The sequence below is a fragment of the Ambystoma mexicanum genome, chromosome 6p (assembly GCF_040938575.1).
Source record: "Ambystoma mexicanum isolate Mex_15411 chromosome 6p, UKY_AmexF1_1, whole genome shotgun sequence".
NCBI classification, from domain to species: domain Eukaryota; kingdom Metazoa; phylum Chordata; class Amphibia; order Caudata; family Ambystomatidae; genus Ambystoma; species Ambystoma mexicanum.
In genome coordinates, this window is record NC_090935.1 from 636,881,214 (window position 1) to 636,904,281 (window position 23,068).

Here is a 23,068-nt window from a genome sequence, read left to right on the forward strand (position 1 = left end):
GTCCATATGGGCATCAAAATACATTTTTCCTTAGGTTGTGTCAGGCATTTAATATTTCAATATATCAGAGTAGTTTTTCCAACAAATGTGAAGCTAAATTGCAACAGGGACACCATGCCTCTCTCCTGTAACACCTGACAATGTTTCTCGACAAGTCTGGTCTATGAAAGTCTCATCCAAACAGGTGACCACCTGCTCCCACCGAATCATTGAGGACAACATTGGTTCTCTCGCTCCAGCCTTGGCCGATTTCTGTAATCACTGCTTCGCCACTGGATCTTGCCCCTCGCTTTTCAAGCACTCCCCTGTGCACTTCTACTAAAAAAGCCCTCTGCCGACCCCTCCATTCGGGCAAAGTATCGCCCGATCTCTATCACTCCTTTCCTCGGCATACTCCTGGAGAAGTTAGCTATCTCCAGCTAACCCTCCACTCTAAATCTGTTGGTTGTCGCCATGACCATCAGTCTGGCTTCAGAGCAGAAAGATGCACGGAACCTGCTCTTCTGAACACATGTAAAGATCTGCTCTCTAATCTTGACTCTAGCTCTCCTTCTGTCCACATCCTTCACAACCTTTCCTTTGCATTTGACACAGTCAACCACAACATCCTGATTACTCATCATCACCGTGAGACCCTGGGCATCAGGGATCAGGCCCTGACATGGCAAACCTCCTTCCTCCTGGACCGACCTTCCCAGGTTAAGCTTAGGTTCTTTCTCTCCACCACCTCACTCTCCACATGTGGTTTCACCAGGGCTCTATGCTCTCCCCATAGCTCTTCAATGACTATCTTGCCCCTTTGGCTTTCCTGATCTCAACCTTTTCCTCTAACCTTCAGTGTTATGCGGATGACACGCAGCTCTCTTTCAGGCTACCCTCGGCCCCCTCTCCACTTATCCCAGACTGTCTATCCGCTACTCAGGCTTGGTGTACCTCTAACGATCTCTATCTTAATACCAGTAGGACTGAGATGCTTCTCATTGGGACCCCTGCTCCTGCTTTTCCTCTCACTCTGGCCGCTCTCCTTGGTCTCTCTGCCCTCACCCACTTGTGAGGCAACAAACCTTAGGGTCATCTTCGACTCAATTCTCTCCTTTTCTCCACACATCACAAACCTTGTCAAGAAGGCCCATTTCCAGCTGCAATTTCGCGAGGTATTCTCCCTTTTATCACCTTCCCCCTGAAGCTCAATATCTCCAGAGCCCTGGTTCTCTCTAGGCTGGACCACTGCAACAGCCTCCGTCTCAATCTGCTCAATCAACTCTACTCTTCTCCCTCTTCAACTCATCCAGAATAGGACCGCAAGACTTATCCTTGGCCTCTAGCCCAGGGACAGCATCTCTCTGGCCCTGTGGCTGCAAGGATCAAGCTTTAGACCCTCTGCATCGTCCACAAGGCTTTCTGGGGCCCTCAATACCATAAACTCTCTCTTCCCAAGTACCTTCCTCCTAGAGCCCCTCGCTCATCTACTTCTAATTCTCTACGGGTCAGTCGCTTCTCCAAGCAGAGAATGGGGTGTAGATCTCTCTCCTCTGCAGGTGCCTCACTCTGGAATGGCCTCCCTGCCTCTTTCTGCCTTTAGCTGGATCTATAAGTTCTGGAAGCTCCTCAAGACCTTCCTTTTATCCTCTTCTTTCTCACTCCCTCTCCCCTGTTAACCTACCCTTACACCTGCTCCGTATTCTGACTGGCAGCGCAGTGTCCTCTGAGTTGTACAGGACACCTGCCACCCCCCCAGACCAATCCCCCTGTCCTTGCTGCCTGACCCTCCTTGCACAGTCACCTGGTTTACCTAGCACTACTGGTCTGGGATTGCCACCGGTAGTGCCAGTCTTCCTTGCACTTAACTCAGGGCCCTATTGCTCTGGGTGCCCTAATCCCAGTAACCTCTCCCATGCACTTTTTATTGCGCACTTGCACAATCTAAATGACACGAGGCCTAGTAAGATCGTCTGTTTTGTCCTCCCTTGTTTCCCCCTGCCTTGCCCGGTTGTCCCCTGAAACTTGTGTATAGGCACATAATAAATAGCACATCTAACAATAAAAATCAATCAATTGTAAACTTTGAAGACTGTTCACGTTTAGAATGATACCCAAAACACGGTACTATCTTACCTCTGCCAGATGCAGCTTGGCTTTCTCCATCACTCTGCCGTGCCAAGGAGTCTTGAAAACACTGCAAAAACAAAACATGTTGGCAAGCTCGTCAAGTAATGGGCAATCTGGAGGGAATTTCCTTAGCGATTAATGTACCCATGACGAAACATAACAAGTCCCTTTGTCCCGACAAGGTTCTGCAAAACAGTCAAATGTCCTGATTTTAAGAAAGGGCTTTAAAAGTAAAATCCTTATCAGAGAACCTCTCTGATCAAAAGTGAGTGCTGGTGTGAAGTAAACAAGTGTGAACATAATACAGCCACCCCTTTCCTGCCAGAAAATCAGATCGCTAATAAAAATAAAATGAAAGGATGGATTAAAGGCAGAATGGATTGGTCATGAGATGGAATAGAAGGATGAAATTGTATTTCAGCGAGAGGAAGGAATAAAGTTGATGAATAAAATGAAAAATGGGTCCAAGGAAAGGAAGTGATAGAAGCAGAAGATGCATACCCAGAGCAAGAGTGTTGTTCCCTTCAGAATGTATCATTGTTCATGCAATCCAATATTCGGCAGGCACATACACCAATTCTCCTTGAACAGCTATTAACTATTCAAAATGCTCTTTGCATTGACTCTAAGTTCCTGAGACAGGAGCTAAATATAATGCAACTCCTTCTCTGTGCTTAGACGCTCTGGTAAGACATCAGCATTTTAAGATTCAGCCTTTGATGTCTTTCTTCCATATCTATTGATTGACCTTTCAAAACTGCCTTGTTTTGTTGATCTGGAAACTCTAGTCGCCCTATGTTTTTGGTAGTGGCATAGTCAAATGCCATTGGCAAAATTCTAGTTGCAGACAATGAAGGCCGTTAGGGGTTTGATCAAAGAGAGCTTCTCACCAATCAAAATAGATACCTATCATAAGATCCAATGGGGGCATGATTTTCCGTAACCAGAGCCCTGGTGTCCTAAGGACTTGCAATGTGAAAAGGCTAAAAAGTAATTTCCTTAAGAAGGTGAAAGGTATAATATTGTACATCAGACCCATAGGCTCAGTAATACCACAGGGTATGCAAAATAGCACACCGCCTTAGCACCTTCAACACTGTGACTTACTCAGAAAACACATTCTAGTCTGGTCTAAACATCCTGATACAGAAAAAAAGCTAAATGTTTGTAGGAATAAGGGGAAATTCAGATGCAAATGACACAAGATTGGGCTGCCCATTCAATGTGAACATATGTGTGTTATCTACTTTAAACTGCACTGCATAATTCAACCAGTCATGGCTGTGTAAGCCATCACTCATTCATGAATCAACAGACCACGTTTCCCATGTGTTACATTTTCAAGGAGAGTGTGTTTACCTCCACATCTTCGGGCTCTGTTGATGAACTCCTGGATTTCAGGGTAACAGAGTCTGTAAGAAAGATGTTCAACGCAAGTTACTGAACAATGTTGAAAGCTGCAGTTTTACCAGCAACAACCACAAAGTGTAGTTTTGTCTGGAATTTCTTGATTGGCTGGGCAGTCACACGTTCTAAAAAGGTGCTAAATGTTCATAACAATATGGTGACAATGCAGAGTTTGAAAAAAAGTATACTTGAATGGCAAAGGCAACATGTTTAGCGTTGCTAAAGGGAACTCCTTCAGCCCGTGAGGTCTCATCACAGCTCCCAAACAGAGAGATTAGTGAGGAAGTTTGCATGGCCACAAGAGTACTGTGTTAAGGTGGCCCCAAAATCTGACGGAGTAGATAAAGTGCATGGCAAAACCCAACTTTATTCACATCGAAACAAAGCCGGGACAGAATCCAAGCATTGAAATCTCATCGCGCTCGACATGCTTATCAAAAGCAATTGCTTAAGTACTACACACTCCTCATCAACACTGACGCATAACATAATATCAGTTTACAAAACCTACAGGGAACGGGGATAGGTTAGTGGGTTTGACTACATACAAATTCCATAAGTATTAAACATTTTAATTGGGTAAGAAATATCTGATGGCTCCACCCCTATTTTGATAAAGGTTAAACTACATCATCTTCACGACAAGGGTTTGGTGGGCATACTATGTGAAGGGCGGCATGTCTCCAAGGATTTTGATAGGCTGGCATATTGCTACGCAACCTTGGACACTTGACATGGTGGATGATTTGTACCTGCAAACCTGATTTCCAATAATCATGGCGTGGCGTTTAATATCAGCAACATGGACACGTGCCCAGTGAAGCATTTGCTGTTCTTTGCTTGCACCGGTGTCGTTCATTACACAAATGATACAAGAAGCGTAGGAACGCATGCTCATTTTATTGACTAAGATATCAATGGTGTCCTTGTGCTATTTCCGATGAAGTTCTCTATATCTTTATGCTGAAGTTAGCAGATCAATACCCATGACAGGAAAGGCTTCCACCAAAGAAAATCATGTTTGATTGTCAAGTCTCACTCACACAGACATTTGTGACACACGTTGCCAGCCACCCAAAAAAAACAGATTTTCTTTTTATAAATCCCACATGTCACATTAACATTTGACTGTCTATTTATAATGTTATCCTATCAGCAGTTTGATTTATTATGTTGCCAAATAACATGCAAAGTACCTTATAAATGCTTTCTGGATTATTGTACTTCAACAGGGAGGAGTTAATATGCATGTTTCAGCATAATAACCGAGTATTTAAAAGGTAATTAAAGTGTGCCATGTGATGCAAAATGGAAAAGAACAATTCATTTAATCAATGATGTTCAACTGAGGATCTTGCAGTGGCGGACGTTGATATGAATGTATAAAGTATGTCAGGCACACTGTGGTACCTGAATTGGGTATTCTTACAAGTCTTAAATCATCCTCCAAGACCACGCTATTTTCAATGTAAACTGACATCAAAACACCAAGGTAGTCGTAACATCATCAGAGGTAGTCATCATGAAATAAAAGCCCAACAATGAGCAAACAATCTGAGTGGGTAATAATTCAGGGATGGGGAGGTCAGCATGCTCCTTCCTAAATGCAGCCAGGTTGACTGCTCTGCTGTGTATTTTAGTTCTCTAGATGGCTGATCACAGAAACATCAAAACAAAGAGGTGGTAGCTGGAAGGTTTGGAATCGTTCTTCGCCTGCCAAACCATTGCAGAAATTGGAAAGACGATATGCAACATGTCTCGAGATGATTGTGGTATCATGCAGAAGGGATGTGACCAAGCAGTTCGGGCTGGACTGCCCCTTTTGAGGTGGTACCAAACCCAATTTGCATATAGTCTTTCCCCTTTTGTGAGGGCTTGGCAGGCAAAGATCGATGGTCTGCAGGGTTGCCCAGAGCTATGCCATAGGTTAAGATTAATTCTAAACCTCCCAGCCATCACCTCTTTTGTTTTGCTATAGTGACCCCAAGCGGGATGAGTATGCCCAGACGTGGGTCCCGTGCCTGCTGTGCCTACTGGGGCATTTATACTACTATCCCAACCACTGCATCCTCACGCTAAGTGAGGCTCCCCTCTGGATGCAGATCCCTCAATTGTTCTCGACTTAAAGCACATAGAAACAGACTCACAGACAGTATCTGGGTACCTGAGAATCGCATGCATCCACATAACAGCAACGCTATCTGGCATTTTCCTTCTGCCTCCACTACAGCCAGCTATCCCTCTCTTTTTTGCAGAGACCATAAGTAAAAACAGACCATGGAAATGTCAGGGAAGCATAACATAAAACACAAATAACACAGCATAATAGTGCAACCACATGATAAGCAGGTATTTTACCGAATAAATTGTAGAGAATGCTTTTTTACTGAAAATATGAACAATGAAAAAAATACTGACATTTGGTAAAAATGTATGTCGGGGGTGGGGTAAGGTGGTAAACAGGTGGGTTTGGGGTGGGCTTAGGCTTTTAAAAAAAGAGGGAGATTGGGGGGACCCCACAATGTTATTTTTTTACATAAAAAATGTTATTTTCATTGTTTTGGGTTCGGTAAAAAAAGCATTCTCTGTGTTGGAATTCGTTAAAATTACATAGCTCCTGATAAGCAATGCGAGTGCCACATTCACTATTGTGTAATTTGCAAACTAGCGGAGGCCAGACCTATCACATCTGGCTTTGATATATGAAGCTTGAGGATTTCCATTGATGTCATTCTTGCGTCTGGAGGGGTGTTGAGTAGTGATACAGAAAGAAATGTGTTTTCTTTCACATCCACACTATCACATCATGAAGGACAAATTATGCACGTGGGCAGTGGCCTTAGCCCAGCAATACCAACAGCTCCCGCCCAGTGGCAGCACTGAGCAATACCTATCGTTAGCGCCAGAGGTGACTGCACCCCCCCTTACATGAGCTGAGGTGCCCGTTGCCAGTTATCTCCAGCAGGGAAACCCCTACTCTGCTCTGTGGGGGGAACAAAGCAAATTTGCTATGAGGACCATTTGTGGGCTGAGCTGAGACTATGACTTATTCTGGCATTGACGTACCATCAGAAATAGAAAAAAAATACTGAAGCAGGTCTTATTCTTGGTGGTGGTTCAGAGTGATATCCTGGGCCACCAGGCTCCTGCCAGTGTATGGCGGCATCAACACTCACCCACTCCATAGAGGGTGCTGAAGAGATCCCTTCCCTGGGTGGAGCTGAAAATGACCCCTCCTTCTGCCTGCCAACATCATTTTAGCCCTGTATCTAGTTGAGCGAGGGGTTAAATGACACAGCAGACTATGAGGAAACAAGCCCATCGGCTTATTTTTGCCCTTGTTGCGCAGAGTGAATAACTATGAACTATCCGCTCTCACTTTTACCACTGTACATAAGAGTTCTTCAAGCCGTGGTAGAAAAATACCACTCAATCTGGCACACTGTATATTTATGTAACAAGGACCAACTTTTTTTTCCGAACGTCACACAATGACTAATGAAATTGATTCATGTAGACAGCAACGAAAAATGTGGCTAGTGCCCAACTTTAGGCAATTCCAGGGATTACCACGCCGAGATTAGATTAGAGATTAGGAATAGAATTGGCTTTTTTTGTGATGAGCGCTCTTGTAGATGGGACTCCCTCCAAGTGAGGTGGGTGTCAGGTATGTATACTTTTCCATTCTTGGAATAAAATGCCATGCTAACAGGCTGCTGATAAATCAAAGAATATTAATGCTAACTGCTGACCTTCATTCTCTCCAGGACCTCAGCCGTTGCTCTCGAATGTCAATAAAACAATAAGTGGGGACTCCTTTCTTTCTGTAGTCAAGGGTGCAAACGTTCGATTTTTGCTACTGAGGCTGAAATTCCTACACCAAGAAAAGTGGAGCAGTGCCCATCGCCAGGCCGAAGCAACACATCTTGCAGCATATTTTGCAGCAGCAATTGGAAGAGAAAAACATGGACTTTACAGAACTGTCTAAATATACAACATCTCAGCCTAAGCTGCTGAGCTGTCTTTGCAGGAGGAGCACCTAATTCCCCCTACTACTCCCACGCCCGCCAACCAGCTTTGCCCTTTCTCTCCCCTCGCCCCTGTCCAAGCAGGTTTAAGAGGGTACATTGATGATGTGGCCTTTCCACTTTGAAGTGAGCAGCACTTGCAACATTTGCAAGATGTATGCTAACAATTTATCAAGCCTGCATCCTGCAGGAGAGGAGCCAGAAGCCCTGCCTCGCCCAGTGGTTTAGATGACGACAGCAATCAATCCATTATTTTCTTGTTTTCCATTTTGGTCACCCATGCAAACACTTCTAGAATCTCCACAGGGGCAAAATGACACCCGTAGTTCAAGGAAAAGGGGGGCAACTGCCACCTTTAACTGCAGTATCACTGTATTTGAGTAATCAGGAAGGTTTTCGATTTTTACTTCAATTAGAATTGATGTACACGAGGGTTTGAAAATGTGTTTACATGTGCATTTGTTCTTCAGCTGGGGGAGGGGCCATAATCTTCCTGGTGGGCATGGGAAATGTCCATGGTGAGTAGTGCATTGAAGCCGGATGTTTTCATCCCTTGGACACAGATGATCACCTCGCCCTTACTGAGGCTTCTGGGAATGTCAGTGATGGCGCTGTCAATCCTTGAGACTTTTGTCAAGTTTAAGTACAGCTTGAATACAGCTTCTCCAGTTACTGGAATGAAAGTTGTGAAAGATGAATCAAGAGGTCGGGTGATGGTAACATGGTTAGAAAGACGCTGTGAGCCTGTGGAGCTTCTGCATTGCACCTCTGCAAAAGGTGAGACACCCTTGGCCTCTGAGGACTTTAGCAAAAAGAAGGGTTGATAGTACGTTAGAAAGTATCACTGAAACATTAAAAAGACTTTGCTACAAGGCCCCCTGGCAGCATGTGTGGACCTCCAGGATGCTGAGGGAGGAGGGACTCCTGCAGTGAGAGGAACAGGGAAAGCTAAGAAATAGCTTGTAGCCACAGGGATGATGGGGCTTGACATATCACCCACACACTCTAACCAAGGAAACATGCTGAGGCATGCTTGTGGTACATAAGGGCACATTTACGGGAGCGTTAATGGGGAATGTTGCTGGTGTTAAGTGCAAGAGCTAAGGGACCCGAAACACTCATGTGAACATACGGGCTGCCATAGGAAAAGGGCAACTGGAGGAACGACTCGCTGAATACGGGTACATGGTTGCTTGGATTCCACATGCGAGGGGCTCCTGTTCACAGTGACATGAGGGTATTTCACAATGCACTGCATAGTGATCTGGCCCCGGATCCACTTTATGAACTGATGTGTGGGTGAGGGGTTGCATATGAGTGATATGGTTCTGGTCCTGAGAATTCTTATCTGTTGTTGTGTTGACACACATTCATCTGATATACTATGAACTTTTCTAGAAAGTGACTGAGGGTTATTGTCAAATTTAGGAAACTGCAAGGAATTATCTGGCGCATGTAGTGATAAGGTGTTCAAATGTAGTCTTATTCCGGTGCAGCATCTGAGGAATCCCGCGCTCGTGAGTGCATCTGCCCCCTACCTTTCTCTCCTCATCATCTTTCTTGTTATTTATAATTTTGAATTCTACTAGTCGGACAAGACTGTGGTGAGGATAACGTCTATGAAAAACAATGTCCCCAGGACTTTGATATCTTCATTTTTATGAAGTTGTAAATACTTATGGTGTTTTTGTGGCTATTTTATTCATTTCAATAAGAGGTGGGTGAGAGGCATAGGAAAACGAGGCAGAACTCAGAAACACCACTTCTGCATTCCTCCAGTGGATGTCAGGACACATCCCAGGGAACCCCGCCCAACCCAAAAGCGCCTAAGCCCTAAGTATGAACCATGAACCTAGCAGCAGTAGCCATGCACCCAAGAATCTAACCCTGTTATATCAAAGAAATTGCTAGCTTTCTGGCTTACCAGCGCCGGTGGCCTTGAAAACGGGACTGCCAACGTGGAAGACCTTGATTCTAATCACAGCATCACCACTGGGCCTCACCGTGTGACTGTGCAAGTTACTTTATCTCCCTGGACCTCTGTACCCCAAACCTACCAAACCTCGAACTGCTTAAAAATAGGTGGACTGTCATGATTAATCTCAATGTAGTAACTGCTTGGCATGAATGCTAAGCAGCAACACATAGAAGATGCTGAGGACTACATTTGTCATCAATTAGAATTGTGTCCCCACAATAATGGAGAGTATGGAAGTATCACCGTAACTGTAGACAAACTGCACAGAACAGCAATGGGCGCCACTGCACCAGTACAGTAATTCAAGGTAAGGTAGCCAGAGGTTAACATTCGCTGGAAATCAGCTGCAAACAGGTGGAAAGCAGTTGTACTGCATGACTGACACCTATCACATAACCTTTTCAATGTCCTCAGAAATAGTGGCATGGGGGTTCAGGGGGGCTCACCTGTAACTCTATTGGTTTCCCCCAAACACCATGCCTGTATTGTGACGCCCATCTCTTTGCCAGCTTTAATGTTGAATAGTGAGCTGGGGGGTCACTAATACTTTCCGGCTGATACTATCTTACTGTCCTTCAGAAGTCTCCAATTGAAAGAAATGCTCGATGCAGCATTCCAGAGTTCCACTACTGAGTCTGCCTGTGCAGAGAGCTGTGCCTGGTGGGTTTATGGTGTGGGGGTTCCATTGTTAGTGCTCTCGTGTGCCACACGTGCTTAGAAGAGATTGAATTGTTCACCCAATGCCTGGTAACAGATGACTGTAAGAATTGCATTCAGAGATAAAAATCATATAAAAAAGAGTGCTAAGATTGTTTCCTGGGAACATCGACGACGATTCCAATTTGGGGTGCACGTATACCCAAATGACAAGACGATATGAATAGTGTTGTGCGTTTGAGCACATTGTAATGTATGACACCATTTGAGATTCAGGCTTCTGAGCTGTGTATTAAAGTGTAATAAAGTTGCCAGAAGACATCATGCTTGAGTGGATTCCTGCCACTGTCACTCCTACGCAGACCTACTCCTCTTTTGAATGTCTTGTCTGCCGACTCTCTCTCTCTCCTAGCCATTCCCTTACCGTGGCCACTATCTATCGGCCACCTGGTCAAATTTCCTCCTTCCTCTCTGAGTGGGCTGACCTCTCCTCCTCACATCATTAATGTCTATGCTAACGGGACCGTCTTGGTCCAAGGCCCTCAGGCCAACCTTCACCTCTTTGATAGACGCTTCCCATGCCTCATCAACTTCCTCTCCGCTCCCGCTGTCCCCCCTCCTCTGTCCTCGGCTACCTTGCCTCTCCCCTCCCTCCCTGCCCCTTCTCTTGCTCCCTCTTCAACTCCTTCTCCAACACCTCCGCAGGGCGTACCTCTGATCTGTACCCCTCCCCGGAAGTTTTTCAAGGGTGGCAACCTTCTCCACATTGCCACTCTAAATTCTCGCTCTGCCATCAAGCACTCCTCTGATATCTGTCGCCTTCTTGAGGAACTGGACCTCGACGTCCTCGGTCTCACTGAGACTTGGTTCACTGCCAGCTCTGCCACCAGCTTCGACACACTCCTACCTGACGGCTACAAGATCCTCTCCGTGCCCAGGCCTAACCGTTCAGGGGGTGGTGTTGCCCTTATCTTCCCTGAGTGGATTCCTGCCACTGTCACTCCTACGCAGACCTACTCCTCTTTTGAATGTCTTGTCTGCCGACTCTCTCTCTCTCCTAGCCATTCCCTTACCGTGGCCACTATCTATCGGCCACCTGGTCAAATTTCCTCCTTCCTCTCTGAGTGGGCTGACCTCTCCTCCTCACTCCTGTCCTCAACCACCCAACTCCTCTTTCTCGGTGACTTCAACATCCACCTCGATGCCTCCTGTCCCCCCACTGGTCTCTTTCGCGAACTCTGCAACTCTCTCTCACTCTCTATTCTCCCGTCTGGGCCTACTCACTCTGCAGGGCACACTCTTGATGCTCTGATTACTTCTGACCTTCCCCTCTCCCTCCCTCTCTCCACTCCTCTCTCCTGGAGTGATCACTTTCTCCTATCCTCCTACCTCTCCCTCCCTAACCCACAGGCAAAGCCACCCTCTTCACTGCCACCCACCTTCTCGGTCATCCGACCCATGAAGCGCGTGTCAGTTGAGGCTTTCGCTGCTACCTTCTCGCCCCCTTCTCCCCCCTCGGCTGACTCCCACCCTGACACAGCCCTCTCCATGCTCTATTCCTCTATATCTGATACTCTCGATATCCTTGCCCCCGTCATGAGAATCCGCCTGAAGCCCAAAGCCAAATGTAACTCCTGGTATGACTCGGATCTCGTCACCCTAAAACGCAAGTGCAGGGTGGCAGAGAGGAAATGGCGTGCTTCATGTTCATCCTCTGACAAACTGGCCTGCCGCCTGCTCCAAAGGCAATACCGGCTCTCCGTTCTCACCAAGAAGAGAGCCCTTATCCAAGCCCGCATCTCTGAGGCATCTAACAACTCGGCCGAACTCTTTAAAATCTGCAAGGAGCTGGCCAACCCTGCTGCAGTCTCTACCTCTCCTGTCCCCTCCCAGGCCCTTTGCACTGCACTGGCCTCGCACTTCATCTCAAAAACTCAGGACATCCTGTCCTCGCTCTCCTCCTCTCACCTCCCTCCCTCTCTTCCCGGCTCTTCCTCTTGCTCTCTTGCAGCCGCCCCTCCGCCCCCCTTCTCTGCTTTTCCACCTTTTTCTGCTAATGAGGTTTCCAGACAAGTCCGATCTATGAAAGCCTCGTCTAAACAGGTTCACCCCTGTTCCTCCAAAACCATCAAGGACCACATCGACTCCCTGGCTCCTGCCCTGGCTGACTTTTGCAACCACTCATTCGCCTCTGGAGTCTTCCCATCCCCCCTCAAGCACTCCCTTGTGCACCCCCTCCTCAAGAAACCCTCTTCCGACCCCTCCTGCCCGGCCAACTATCGCCCAATCTCCATTACTCCCTTCCTGGGCAAGCTCCTGGAGAAACTGGCCATCTCCCAGCTTAACCTCCATGCTGAATATGTTGGTAATCTTCATGACCATCAATCCGGCTTCAGAGCGGCCAGAAGCACGGAAACTGCTCTCCTGAACATCCGTGAGGACCTGCTCCTGAACCTCGATTCCAACACTCCCTGTGTTCTCATTCTGCTCGATCTCTCCTCTGCCTTTGACACTGTCAACCATGCCATCCTGCTCAACCGTCTCCGTGATAACCTGGGTATCACTGGTCAGGCTCTGGCATGGCTGACCTCTTTCCTTTCCGGTCGACCCTCCCAGGTCCAAATGGGCTCCTTCCTCTCCGACATCTTTTTCTCCACCTGTGGTGTCCCCCAGGGATCCAACCTCTCTCCCTGGCTTTTCAACCAGTATCTGGCACTCCTTGCCCACCGCATCGCCGCTCTCTGCCCCCACTTCCAGTGCTATGCGGACGATACCCAGCTCATTTTCAGGCTACCCTCGGCCTCCTCCTCTTCTTCCCTCATCTCCGACTGTCTGTCTGCTATCCAGGAATGGTGTGCCGCCAATGACCTCTGCCTTAACGCCAGTAAGAATGAGATTCTACTCATCGGCACACCCACTCCCTCCTTCCCTGCAGCTCTCTGGCCGGCCTCCCTTGGCCCCCTTCCTGCCCCTACCTGCAAGGCTAAAAACCTCGGGGTCATCTTCGACTCCACACTCTCCTTCTCTCCTCATATATCTGACGTCTCTAAGAAGTCACACTACCAGCTGCACCTCCTCAGAGGTATTCTTCCCTTCCTCTCCTTCCCCCAGAAGCTCACTGTCTCCCGAGCCCTGGTTCTCTCAAGGCTGGACTACTGTAACAGCCTCTATCTTAATCTGCCTGCCTCCACTCTCCGCCCTCTGCAATTTATCCAGAACAGAACTGCGAGACTTGTCCTTGGCCTCAAGCCCAGGGACCGTATCTCTCCAGGACTGAAATCTCTTCACTGGCTCCCAGTGGCTGCGAGGATTAAGTTCAAAACCCTCTGCATTGTCCACAAGGCCTTCTGGGGCCTGGGGCCTAAATACCTTCAACTCTCTCTTCCTAAATATCTTCCTTCACGAGCCCTTCGCTCATCCGTCTCCAACTCCCTCATGGTCAGCCGCTTCTCGAAGCAACGAGCTGGGGGTAGATCTCTCTCCGCAGCAGGGGTCTCCCTCTGGAACAGCCTTCCTGCCTCCCTGAAACTTGAGGAGAACCATCTCCGGTTCCGGAAGCACCTCAAAACCTTCCTCTTCGCTTCTGCCTTTTCTCTCCCTCTCCCCTGCTAAACCTGCTTAACTCCCCACTGAAATTCTGCACTAAACCTGCATCTTGGCCACTCTCAGCGACCTCGGTCCAGGGCCCAGCCACTCTCCACTTGCACTGCCTCCCTGGCTCCCCCTGCACTGTGGGACTGTCACTGTATCCCTACAGCCCCCTTCCTAGCACTTGCTCTACACTTACCTCGCACTTGCCACCAGCTGGCCCTTTTATTTATTATTTATTATTTATTATTTTATTACGCTACTTACCGTGTACTGCACTTTCCCCCCCACCTCCTCCCCCTGCACTTTCTCCTTTTCCCCCTACCTCTGCACTTGCGCGATCTGAATGACACCTGGCCTAGTAGGATCGTTTGTCTGTCTTCCCCTTGTTTCCCTCCCTCCCTGCCTCGTCGCGCCTTGAAACACTTGTGTATAGGCGCGTTACAAATACCATATCATATCATATCATATCCCCTGTTGGGTTAAGAAGGATTGACTGTATCACCTTACCCTAGCCTGGCAGGCAGCACACAATACAAACACTCTGCAGTCAACAGTATCAGTAACGGGGGTGTTTCAGGTCTGCTGCTCAGGGAAGGCCACCCAGAAGGGGGTTCACATTCCCTGATCTTCTGAACTAAGATGTTATGAGTTTCACGAGAGGCCCTCTATGGAGCTATGATGAAGAGAATTGCAGCCAGTTGGCTCTAAACCTAAGGACTTTATTATAATGCCAGGCTGAAGAATACAGTATATCATATGCACTCAATGTTGAAAGTGTGTCTTTTTAATACCCGCAAATGGGCATATTTGGCAACTGTGAATATTGTATTTCTCAAATCATGGCATTTGGATCAAACCTCCAAAGGCTGAGATGTGGCAAAGAGCATGTTGCCACCCTCGTTCCATAGCGTTTAATCTACGTTCTCTGCTGGCATGACGTCTAAATAACAACTAATTAAGAACTGTAGTGCCAAAATACTCTGCAGGAGCTTGATGACACATTGCAGGAAAACATATTATGTTTCCTGTGCAGTGCACTTGGAAGTTCCATGGGCTCGAGGATCTTAGCAGAATCTCGTGGATCTTCTCTGCGTGCAGGGCTGGCCAGCAGGCTACATAAAGGGCCATCGTGGGGGAAGCAATAAAGATTTACTTTTTAAAGTTTGCAACATCTGTATTTAGTCATACGAGTGAAACAATACCTAAGCACTTCTGCTGTGTAGTCACAGCTCTCACGGAGCATAATTACATGTTTCAATTGCTTATAAATAAATCAGAAGAAACGTATAGTGTAATATTTCAGCTTTAGGGGAAAAAATAAAGCAAAAGATTTAAATAAAATCGTCCTAACCTACGACTGATTCGATACATAATCAGCAATGGCAATATAAGTATTTACTTCCGGGGAAAAGGTGTCACTTTCAATAATACAACTGATTGCTTGCATGCGAGAAGTTTCACTCCGGGAACATCTTCGATGTGTTTCCTACATTGCCTGTAACGCAATGAGGAAGAAGCATCAGAAAAGTGACGGTCTTCTTCATTGGGTGTGATGTGGCAGGGCGCTGTGGAGTTAATATACAGCATCAGTGTAGTTTCATTTAATTTGGGGTGACCATATGTAAAGTGAACACTAAGCAGACGTAAAATAAGCAAATGTTCCATGTTTATTTTGATCTTCAAATGAAAATGAAGCTCTCATTTTACGTGTGTTTTATGTTCATTTCGCAGATCATCACCACAAATTAAACTATAATGTCACGGAAACTGTATATTGACATGTGTTAATGGGATATTTCTCCCATCCATTCTGATGGGAGAAATTCCATTGTCCGCTCATAGCCCCGGCCCTAGAGCTCCATCCCTGCCCCGCCACTCCCCAAAACGGAATACCAGCTTAGAAGTGCACCACCTGTTATGTGACGCTATCCACTACAATTTTCAAGCAATCGCCACTCAAAATCTGATGCAAAACTCGACTTTGCGTGGGGATCACAAAAGTGCTGATTGCTTTTACAGCCTGGCATGGTTGCTAGGATGCAGCAAAACCAGCTGTTTCCACGGTGCGAGTGGCACTTCGTTGTAAGGAGTGGCATTCATGCTACAACTTTAAAAAAGGTGCTATGCGATGCACCCGATTCGGGAACTACTGTGTGCCCATTCCACCATTTTCGTCCCCAAGGCCCTACGACCTGTAATGTGGGTTCCTCCAGGCCCATTAGTTCACTTCGTCACACCACCCATACAACTATAATGACAGCTTTTGCAGTGTAATGATTTGTTGAGACACCACCATAAACATGGGGAGTTCCTTCCCTCCCAAAGCCAGGTGTCACACATTAAATGGTTTAATGTCATTTCTTTATTCTGCCCTATTTCCATTTCATCTCACACCACTTGGATCCCTCCCCCTGAGCTATCAATGAGCCAAGAACTAGGCCAGTGTACAGGAAATAAATGTGCATTTATTTGAATAATTGAAAATGGAGATCACACTAAAACGACACATGCCACCTTCTCTGTGGCTCACAATAAAACTTCTTGTTACAGAAACAAATCACAGATATTGGTTGGTCAAAAAAAAATCATAATACTTTATCCCAGTTTCAGTCAAGAAATAATCAAAAATGGTCAGGGAACAAAATCAATTTACATATGCAGTGCTGTGCAATTTCCATTTCCTGCACGCTTAAAAGGATAGCAGTGTGGTTTACAGATTTTTTTTATTGTACATGGTTTATAAACAAACCTTTAAAAAAATAAATATTTAGACATTGATGCCATAGAATTTCGTCAGACCAGATAGAGTTAAACACCAATATTCTCCACAAAAATTTAAACCTAAAATGGCTTAGATGGCTTAGACTTGTACAATGTAGAATCAGGTGCTTAATGGTTTCCATAGTAGAATTACAGAATCTACAGTTGATATTCTGTTCAGTGATTATCTTTTTCCTAAATTGAATTTCTCTAGTCAGGAGCAAATTCCAACGCAGTTTAATAAGCATATCTCTATAGTATCGATTTCGGAACATAATATACATTGGTGAAAAGCATCCCTCCTTTTTATGATCATACATGAGATGGTTCATTGAAGGGTAAGAGTGGAATAAGTCAACTGTTGCATTCCAATCCAGATCAAGCAACAGTTTTTTAACTTTGTTCGGGTTACTCAATAGACTTTCAATATCACTCGAGATAGTAGATAAAATTGCTTTACAGCTTTTACCAAATTTGGCAATATAGTTCACTTGTATAGTATTAGTCACACTCTTAAAAGCTAACCCCATAGCCTCATATATCGTACCCGGTACTGGTGCATTCAATTTTGCATATAGAGAAAGCATACGCCATTGAACTCTGGCTCTTAAGGCTGTGTTCCCAGTTCATATCTAATGGCCGCTAAGGGAATCACATTAGGGACCCTCAATATTTTCTGTCATACCCTTGCTCAATTCGGTCTAACATTTTGGCAGTTAATATGCCGTAGAGCTCTAGGCCATAAGTTAGCGTTGGGACGATTTTACCTTAAAAAAACAAAGCAGGTTTAATAGAGAATCACCCATATTTACGGTCAACTCTTAATATTTGGCTTTGCAGAACATTAATTTTTGGAGTAAAATCTCATACACATTCCCAAGGGCTGGTTGTGCACTGAAGTTGAAGTCCAAATAATTAAAACTGAGAGAGGTCTTAATCACAGTATCTTCCAGGATCCAGAGTGAGAAACTCTTTTTTTTTCTCCCCCTTGTGAAAGCCAATATCCTTGTTTTATCAGGATTGATTACAAGAGCATTCGCCTTACCATGTGCTGAAAAATAATTAAGGAGTCTTGGAAGACCAACCTTGAACTTATCAAGAAGCAGGAAATCATCAGTATATGCCAACCATGCAATTTTAAATCGGCCCACTCTTGGAGTAAGCAAGCGGGCTTTCTCAAGGTATTCACCCACATTCGACATATCCTGGATTTAGAGCCAGAGGGCCAGGACGCATCCCTGTCTGAATACCACATGGGTGCTGATCTTCCCAGATAAGTCTCCCTCCTTCTTTATACGTATCTGGATATTTGAGTTTTCATATAATCCCATTAGGAGGCGCAGTAGTCCATTAGCAACCCACTACTAGCCAATTTGGCCCACAGTCTTTTCAGATCTACGCGATTAAATGCTGCAGAGATCGATTGACGCCATATAGGTACACCCATCACCTTCTGACCATGCAGCTTCATGAAGCGATTTCAGGGTAAGTCCATTGATGTTTGTAGCGGGACTTCTGCGAAAACCAGTCTGTACTTCATTAAGGACATGCATTTTAGCGGCCTAAATTTCCAAATGAATCAGAAGGAGGAAAGTGAACATTTTGCAATCAACGTCAATTTGTGAAATGGGTCGGTAATTTTGGGATTCAGATCTAATTCCTTTTCGAAGATAGGAACAACATTTTCTGTCCTCCATGAGAGCGGCATCAGACCGGTATCTAAAATACTCCCAAATTGCAGGAAAAGAACATTAATCCAATTAGAAGGGTCTGCATCAAAGGCTGCATTTGTAAGGCCATTCGGTGCCCTGGATTTCTTACATTTTATAATTAAATTATAAATGACTTTTCTATCTAGTTCAAATGGCCAATTCTGTTCAAAAGCTGGAATACGAATAGCAAGATCATTACACATAGTCCTTAATAATGCCATACATATCTCCAAAACATTTGATCTACTGGTGTTCTTACACTGCATTGATATGGGAGGTATTGATCACATAGTCTTGTTTATTAATCAGGGTCCAAAATGTTCCTACATTTGATGAAACATAAGTAACATAAACATCCTTTTGCATCATTGACTTTCGAATTGATTTACAATTTTATTAATATTTTTGCTTATTTTTTTTAAGTAGATACATGTTTTGAGGGGTCCAAGGATAGGGTCTTAAGATATCTGATCTCATTTTTTCATAATTACCTTTGCTCCTGCCACCTCCTCATTATGAATATGGATGGGATTAATGTAGCTCCTACCTCTATTTTTAGAATTCGCTCGAACGTGGTTGACTACATCGCCAATAAAGTTCTTTGCCTTAAACACTTCCATCTTCCACTCCAATGTGGTTACTTTCATAATGGAGTGTAATGCTAAATTTAGGGATTTAATGTTTGAATCAGACCACCGAACGGCAGTAGTTATCAATTGGGGCATCTTAATACATTTCCTAATATTTTAAACCAAATTAACCTCTAGAATACCATTCATTTTTAAACACCGAGAAAGAAGTGCAACGATTTAACAGACAATCATCAATGAAAACAATCTAAAGTTGATAAACTTGCTCCTCTGAACTAAGTTTGCATGTTATGAGTTTCACCAAAGTCCCTCCCATTTAGCGGGTAGAGTCCTAGCATCTCAACAGCCAGGTACCAGCTCCTACCTGTCTGTGATTTGAAATTCTGAGAGAGCATATCCGCCGACATTTCCGATATTTCATTTTCACCATCCTCAAAATCACAAGTAGCATTCAAATCTCCAGCAACAATCACCCTCCCATTGCTATTCAGGGTTAGCCATAGTAGTATTCTTTCCAATACTACAGCTCTGAAATGGCTAAGATCAGAAATCCCCTTGTGCCAGTAAATATTAACCAGAAGAAATAAGACTGATCATCCAAAGATAAGGACACTGCAATATCTCCAAAGATGAAATCTTCCAGTGCACTTACATTCATTCCTAGGGGCGAGTTGATTGCAATAATAAGCCCTCCCGAGGCCCTCCCGCCCTTACTCATCCTAGCCGATTGAGAGAAGACCTAATAGCCATCCATAACCAGAGACTGAGTCAACAAAGTCTCTTGTAGGAGAATGCAATTTGCTACCTTTAAGAGGTTGATGACTACCGGGTTCTTAAGTAAATGCTGGCTTCCTCTTGAGTTCCAAGACTTAATACACAGTGGCATCTCTTTCCTTTTAGCATTAACCTGCCCTGATTTGCTTAGGGTCACATTTTCTCCAGAGAGTTGACGTGAGTGATGGCCGACCATCATGATAACCATTGGCATGTTCACCTTGAATGGGAGCTAATCTCATCCTCTCATAGTCAGATCTAGTCAAAGTATTTTGTCCACTTAGGCGACCCATAAATTCCTCATTAGGAGAGCTCAGGTTGCATACATCAAAACCAAGGGCTTGCAGGCTTAGCCTTCTAGTAAGGACAAGCTCTTTCACTAAATTAGAATTTAAATAAATAATGACAGACTCAGGGTGATTTCTATCTGGAAAAGCTACTTGATCAATATCAGTAGACGAAAGAAGTGCCAAGTCTGGGATCTCACCAAAGATCGTGAGTATATTCCTTCTATTGAGACACACCCGACTATCGGGTCCAAGTTGGCTGATTAGTTTTAATACATACTCAGTTTTATTTTGATTCATATCATTCATCAAACCGACCTGACTTGGAACCTTTCAGACCCCATTTTTATCACAATGAGGTTGGGAATTGGCATGTAATTTGGGGTTGACAGGCTCAGTCATATTCACATGACCCCAGTTATGCGGGTGTAAAATGGGGGTATGTAGTCTGCTTAGGAGATCCCCAAACCCAGCAGCCAATGTTGGATACATATTAGATGGTAATTTCCCCATAGCTCTTGAGCCCCGGTCCATAAAATCAGTACAATTTGAGTTGAATGGTAATTTCACATCATTATTCTGGTACAATGGTAATCTCTCATCGAATACCGGCTGCAGTGGGAGACGGGTAGTGAAGTGTAAGCGATATTCAATCAACACTACAGCTAAGTCAATGCCTAGTGTGGGATGCTGAGGAAAAACCCTTATTGATGTATTTTTATATCCAGTTCAGTACTCTGGATGACAACCCTTGTATAACACCCCCCCCCCGACCCCACTGAGCCAAGAAGTAGGTTTGTTTTGCAAATTTAAAAGGTTTATTTGGACAATTCAACAATATATATCTATCACACTTTATAAATAAATTGATAACTGATATCACACTTCAGAATACGACCGTGATCAACAATGGATAATGTTACAGGGGTACACTGATTTGGTTACTTAGGAGTAGTGTAGAGGATGAGGTAGCTGAAAATGCTTGATGGTTTCAAGGAAATGCAAGGTAGAATAAAATGCAGTACAGAAATAACTTGTTATGATTTTAGCAAAAGGTAATATGATCACTTTTTCTTTTGACAATTCACTCCCCCCCTATGCAATACAAGAAATGGAAGGAGAGCACACAGTCTTCAAGAATCCCACAAATCACACTTTATAATGCAATACACAGTTCCAGTTTTTCCAGCAAGCTTAGGGAAAAACAGGGATGAGTTTTAAACACAGGCAAATTATTTTAATGTGGTTTGCAAGGAAGTGAAAAGGTGCTAACATTGCTTTTAATTCCCTCTAGAGGTTCAGGGTAGGTGATGGCTACTTTATATTAGTTCAGGCTCACTTTAACAATGCTTTATGAGTTATTACCAAGTTGCAAACGGATTTTAACAAAAGAAAGAATGGAGCTGCTATTTTGACAAGTGGAGAAATTGAGCCAAAATCGCAAATCGCGGTAAATTTCGCGGCGGGTGGTTCTGAAGTCCCGGCTATCTGGGTCAGCTCTGCTCTCTGGGTCTGTCAAGCACCGGATCTGCTCACAACAGTCTGGTTTGTGGTTCTCTCGGGTTCCGGATACAGCACTGCTTTCTGGATACTGCTACAGGTTCTTGCAAAAATTCTTGGCAAAAATTCAAACAGCTCGCCCGGCTGTTAAATAGTTTGGTTGGTTTTGAGGCCTGCTGAAGAGGATTCAGCTGGTGGATTCAGGCCTCTCTGCTACAAATTCTGGAGTTAATTTCTGCTACAGGTTCTGGAGATTGATGGATTTAAAGTCTGGATCTCTGGATGTGAAGTCGTCGGTCAGCATGCTCCGCAGCAAATGGAATTGAATGTCTCTACCTGTCCCAGCAGTCTCTTTTTATGTGTTTTGAAAATGGGTGTGTGCCTGAGCCTAGCTAAGCCTGCCCCTCTCTACTTGTCATTGGCCCAATTCTCCCCTCTCCCATGATTGGGGGAAGGAAATGGATTGTCATCATGATGAGGTCTGTTTATGGGTCAGAGGATCCTCCCCTGGTCAATTTGCACACAAATCTATTTCTGACCGAAATACATATTTATCTATGTACCATTTTTCTAATATTATAGGTCCAGTTAACATATTTTCTGTAGCACCAAACCATCTGATCCCTGTCTTTGTACGATGCTGTGTCCACTGATGACAGAATTCTCCCCTTTTCATCCAGATAACGACCTCTAAACCTTTCCAGATTTTACACAAATGTGCACCAGGGATATGGGTTACAGATGATAAAGTGTCAGATTTTTAACATGCATACATTTGGAGTGAGACCCTATTTTCCGCTAGCAACCCCCCAGAATACACCACAGGGTCCTAACGCCTCTTAAAACGTGCACAGAAAAATCACAAGAATAATGATATTACTTATATAATTTTGACCAGTCCGCACTATGAGTTATCTATCTTTTTAAAATTATGCCCTGGTCAAAAAGGGGCGTGGGTTTCCACATCACATGGTGGAATAACTGGTTTATCCACTTCCCCCAAGCCAGCTTGTTCACAGAGGCACAGCTGCCCCCCAGTTTCTCCCAAGAGGAAGCTATTTTACGACGCCCCCAATATAACATTTGCCTGAGTCCAGGACAAGGCTTTGTGCAACCTCCTGCGGTGCCCCTCCCCTAATCTAATCAGAGAGGTGTCAACTCCTTTTGGCAAGGGGCAGCAGGATGCAGCTAGGCCTGGGAGGAGTGGCTGAGCAGGTTTCAACTCCTGTCGGGGGTAGTTGTCAGGCAGAATCCAGTTTCATTAAGCCAGGTTTCAGCTAAATGTCACTTTTTGTTCCCAGTTTTCTACACTCAAATCAAACTGACAATTTTTACCTATACATTAAATAATAACTTCCTTCAAGTCATTTCAGAATATAGTTTTACATTGTATCCACCTCTTAGCAAGTCTTTCCTTGGCCTGGTTTTGTTTCATTTGTTCAGTTTTACACAAAAGTCTGGTGGTTTTAAAATGCCGGCTTTCTGATAGTGGTGAGTACCGGTATTGCAACCATTTTTGGGATTAAGAAAATTAATTCCCCACAGTTCTGAGTTGCTTTTTGGCAATCAGCATTGCCATTCCCAATGGTTTCAGGCTACTGCGTGTGTAGCCCAATGGTGGTTTTAGGCAGTGCCCTCCTGTGCTCACAACATAGGCAAAAATGGGTGGCAGCCT

The 23,068-nt window shown here is 44.8% G+C and overlaps 1 protein-coding gene across 4 annotated transcripts in view; it reads right to left on the bottom strand.

Annotated features, from left to right (window-relative positions):
• Nucleotides 1-23,068, bottom strand: part of ARHGEF28 (Rho guanine nucleotide exchange factor 28) — a 1,591,074-nt gene that overhangs the window by 644,656 nt on the left and 923,350 nt on the right. For all 4 annotated transcript variants that reach the window (XM_069627491.1, XM_069627492.1, XM_069627490.1 and 1 more), the window contains exons 9-10: nucleotides 3,469-3,521; nucleotides 2,116-2,176 (exon numbers count right to left, since the gene is read on the bottom strand). In XM_069627491.1, coding sequence (XP_069483592.1) covers nucleotides 2,116-2,176; nucleotides 3,469-3,521 — 114 coding nt within the window. The remainder of the gene's footprint in view (nucleotides 1-2,115; nucleotides 2,177-3,468; nucleotides 3,522-23,068) is intronic.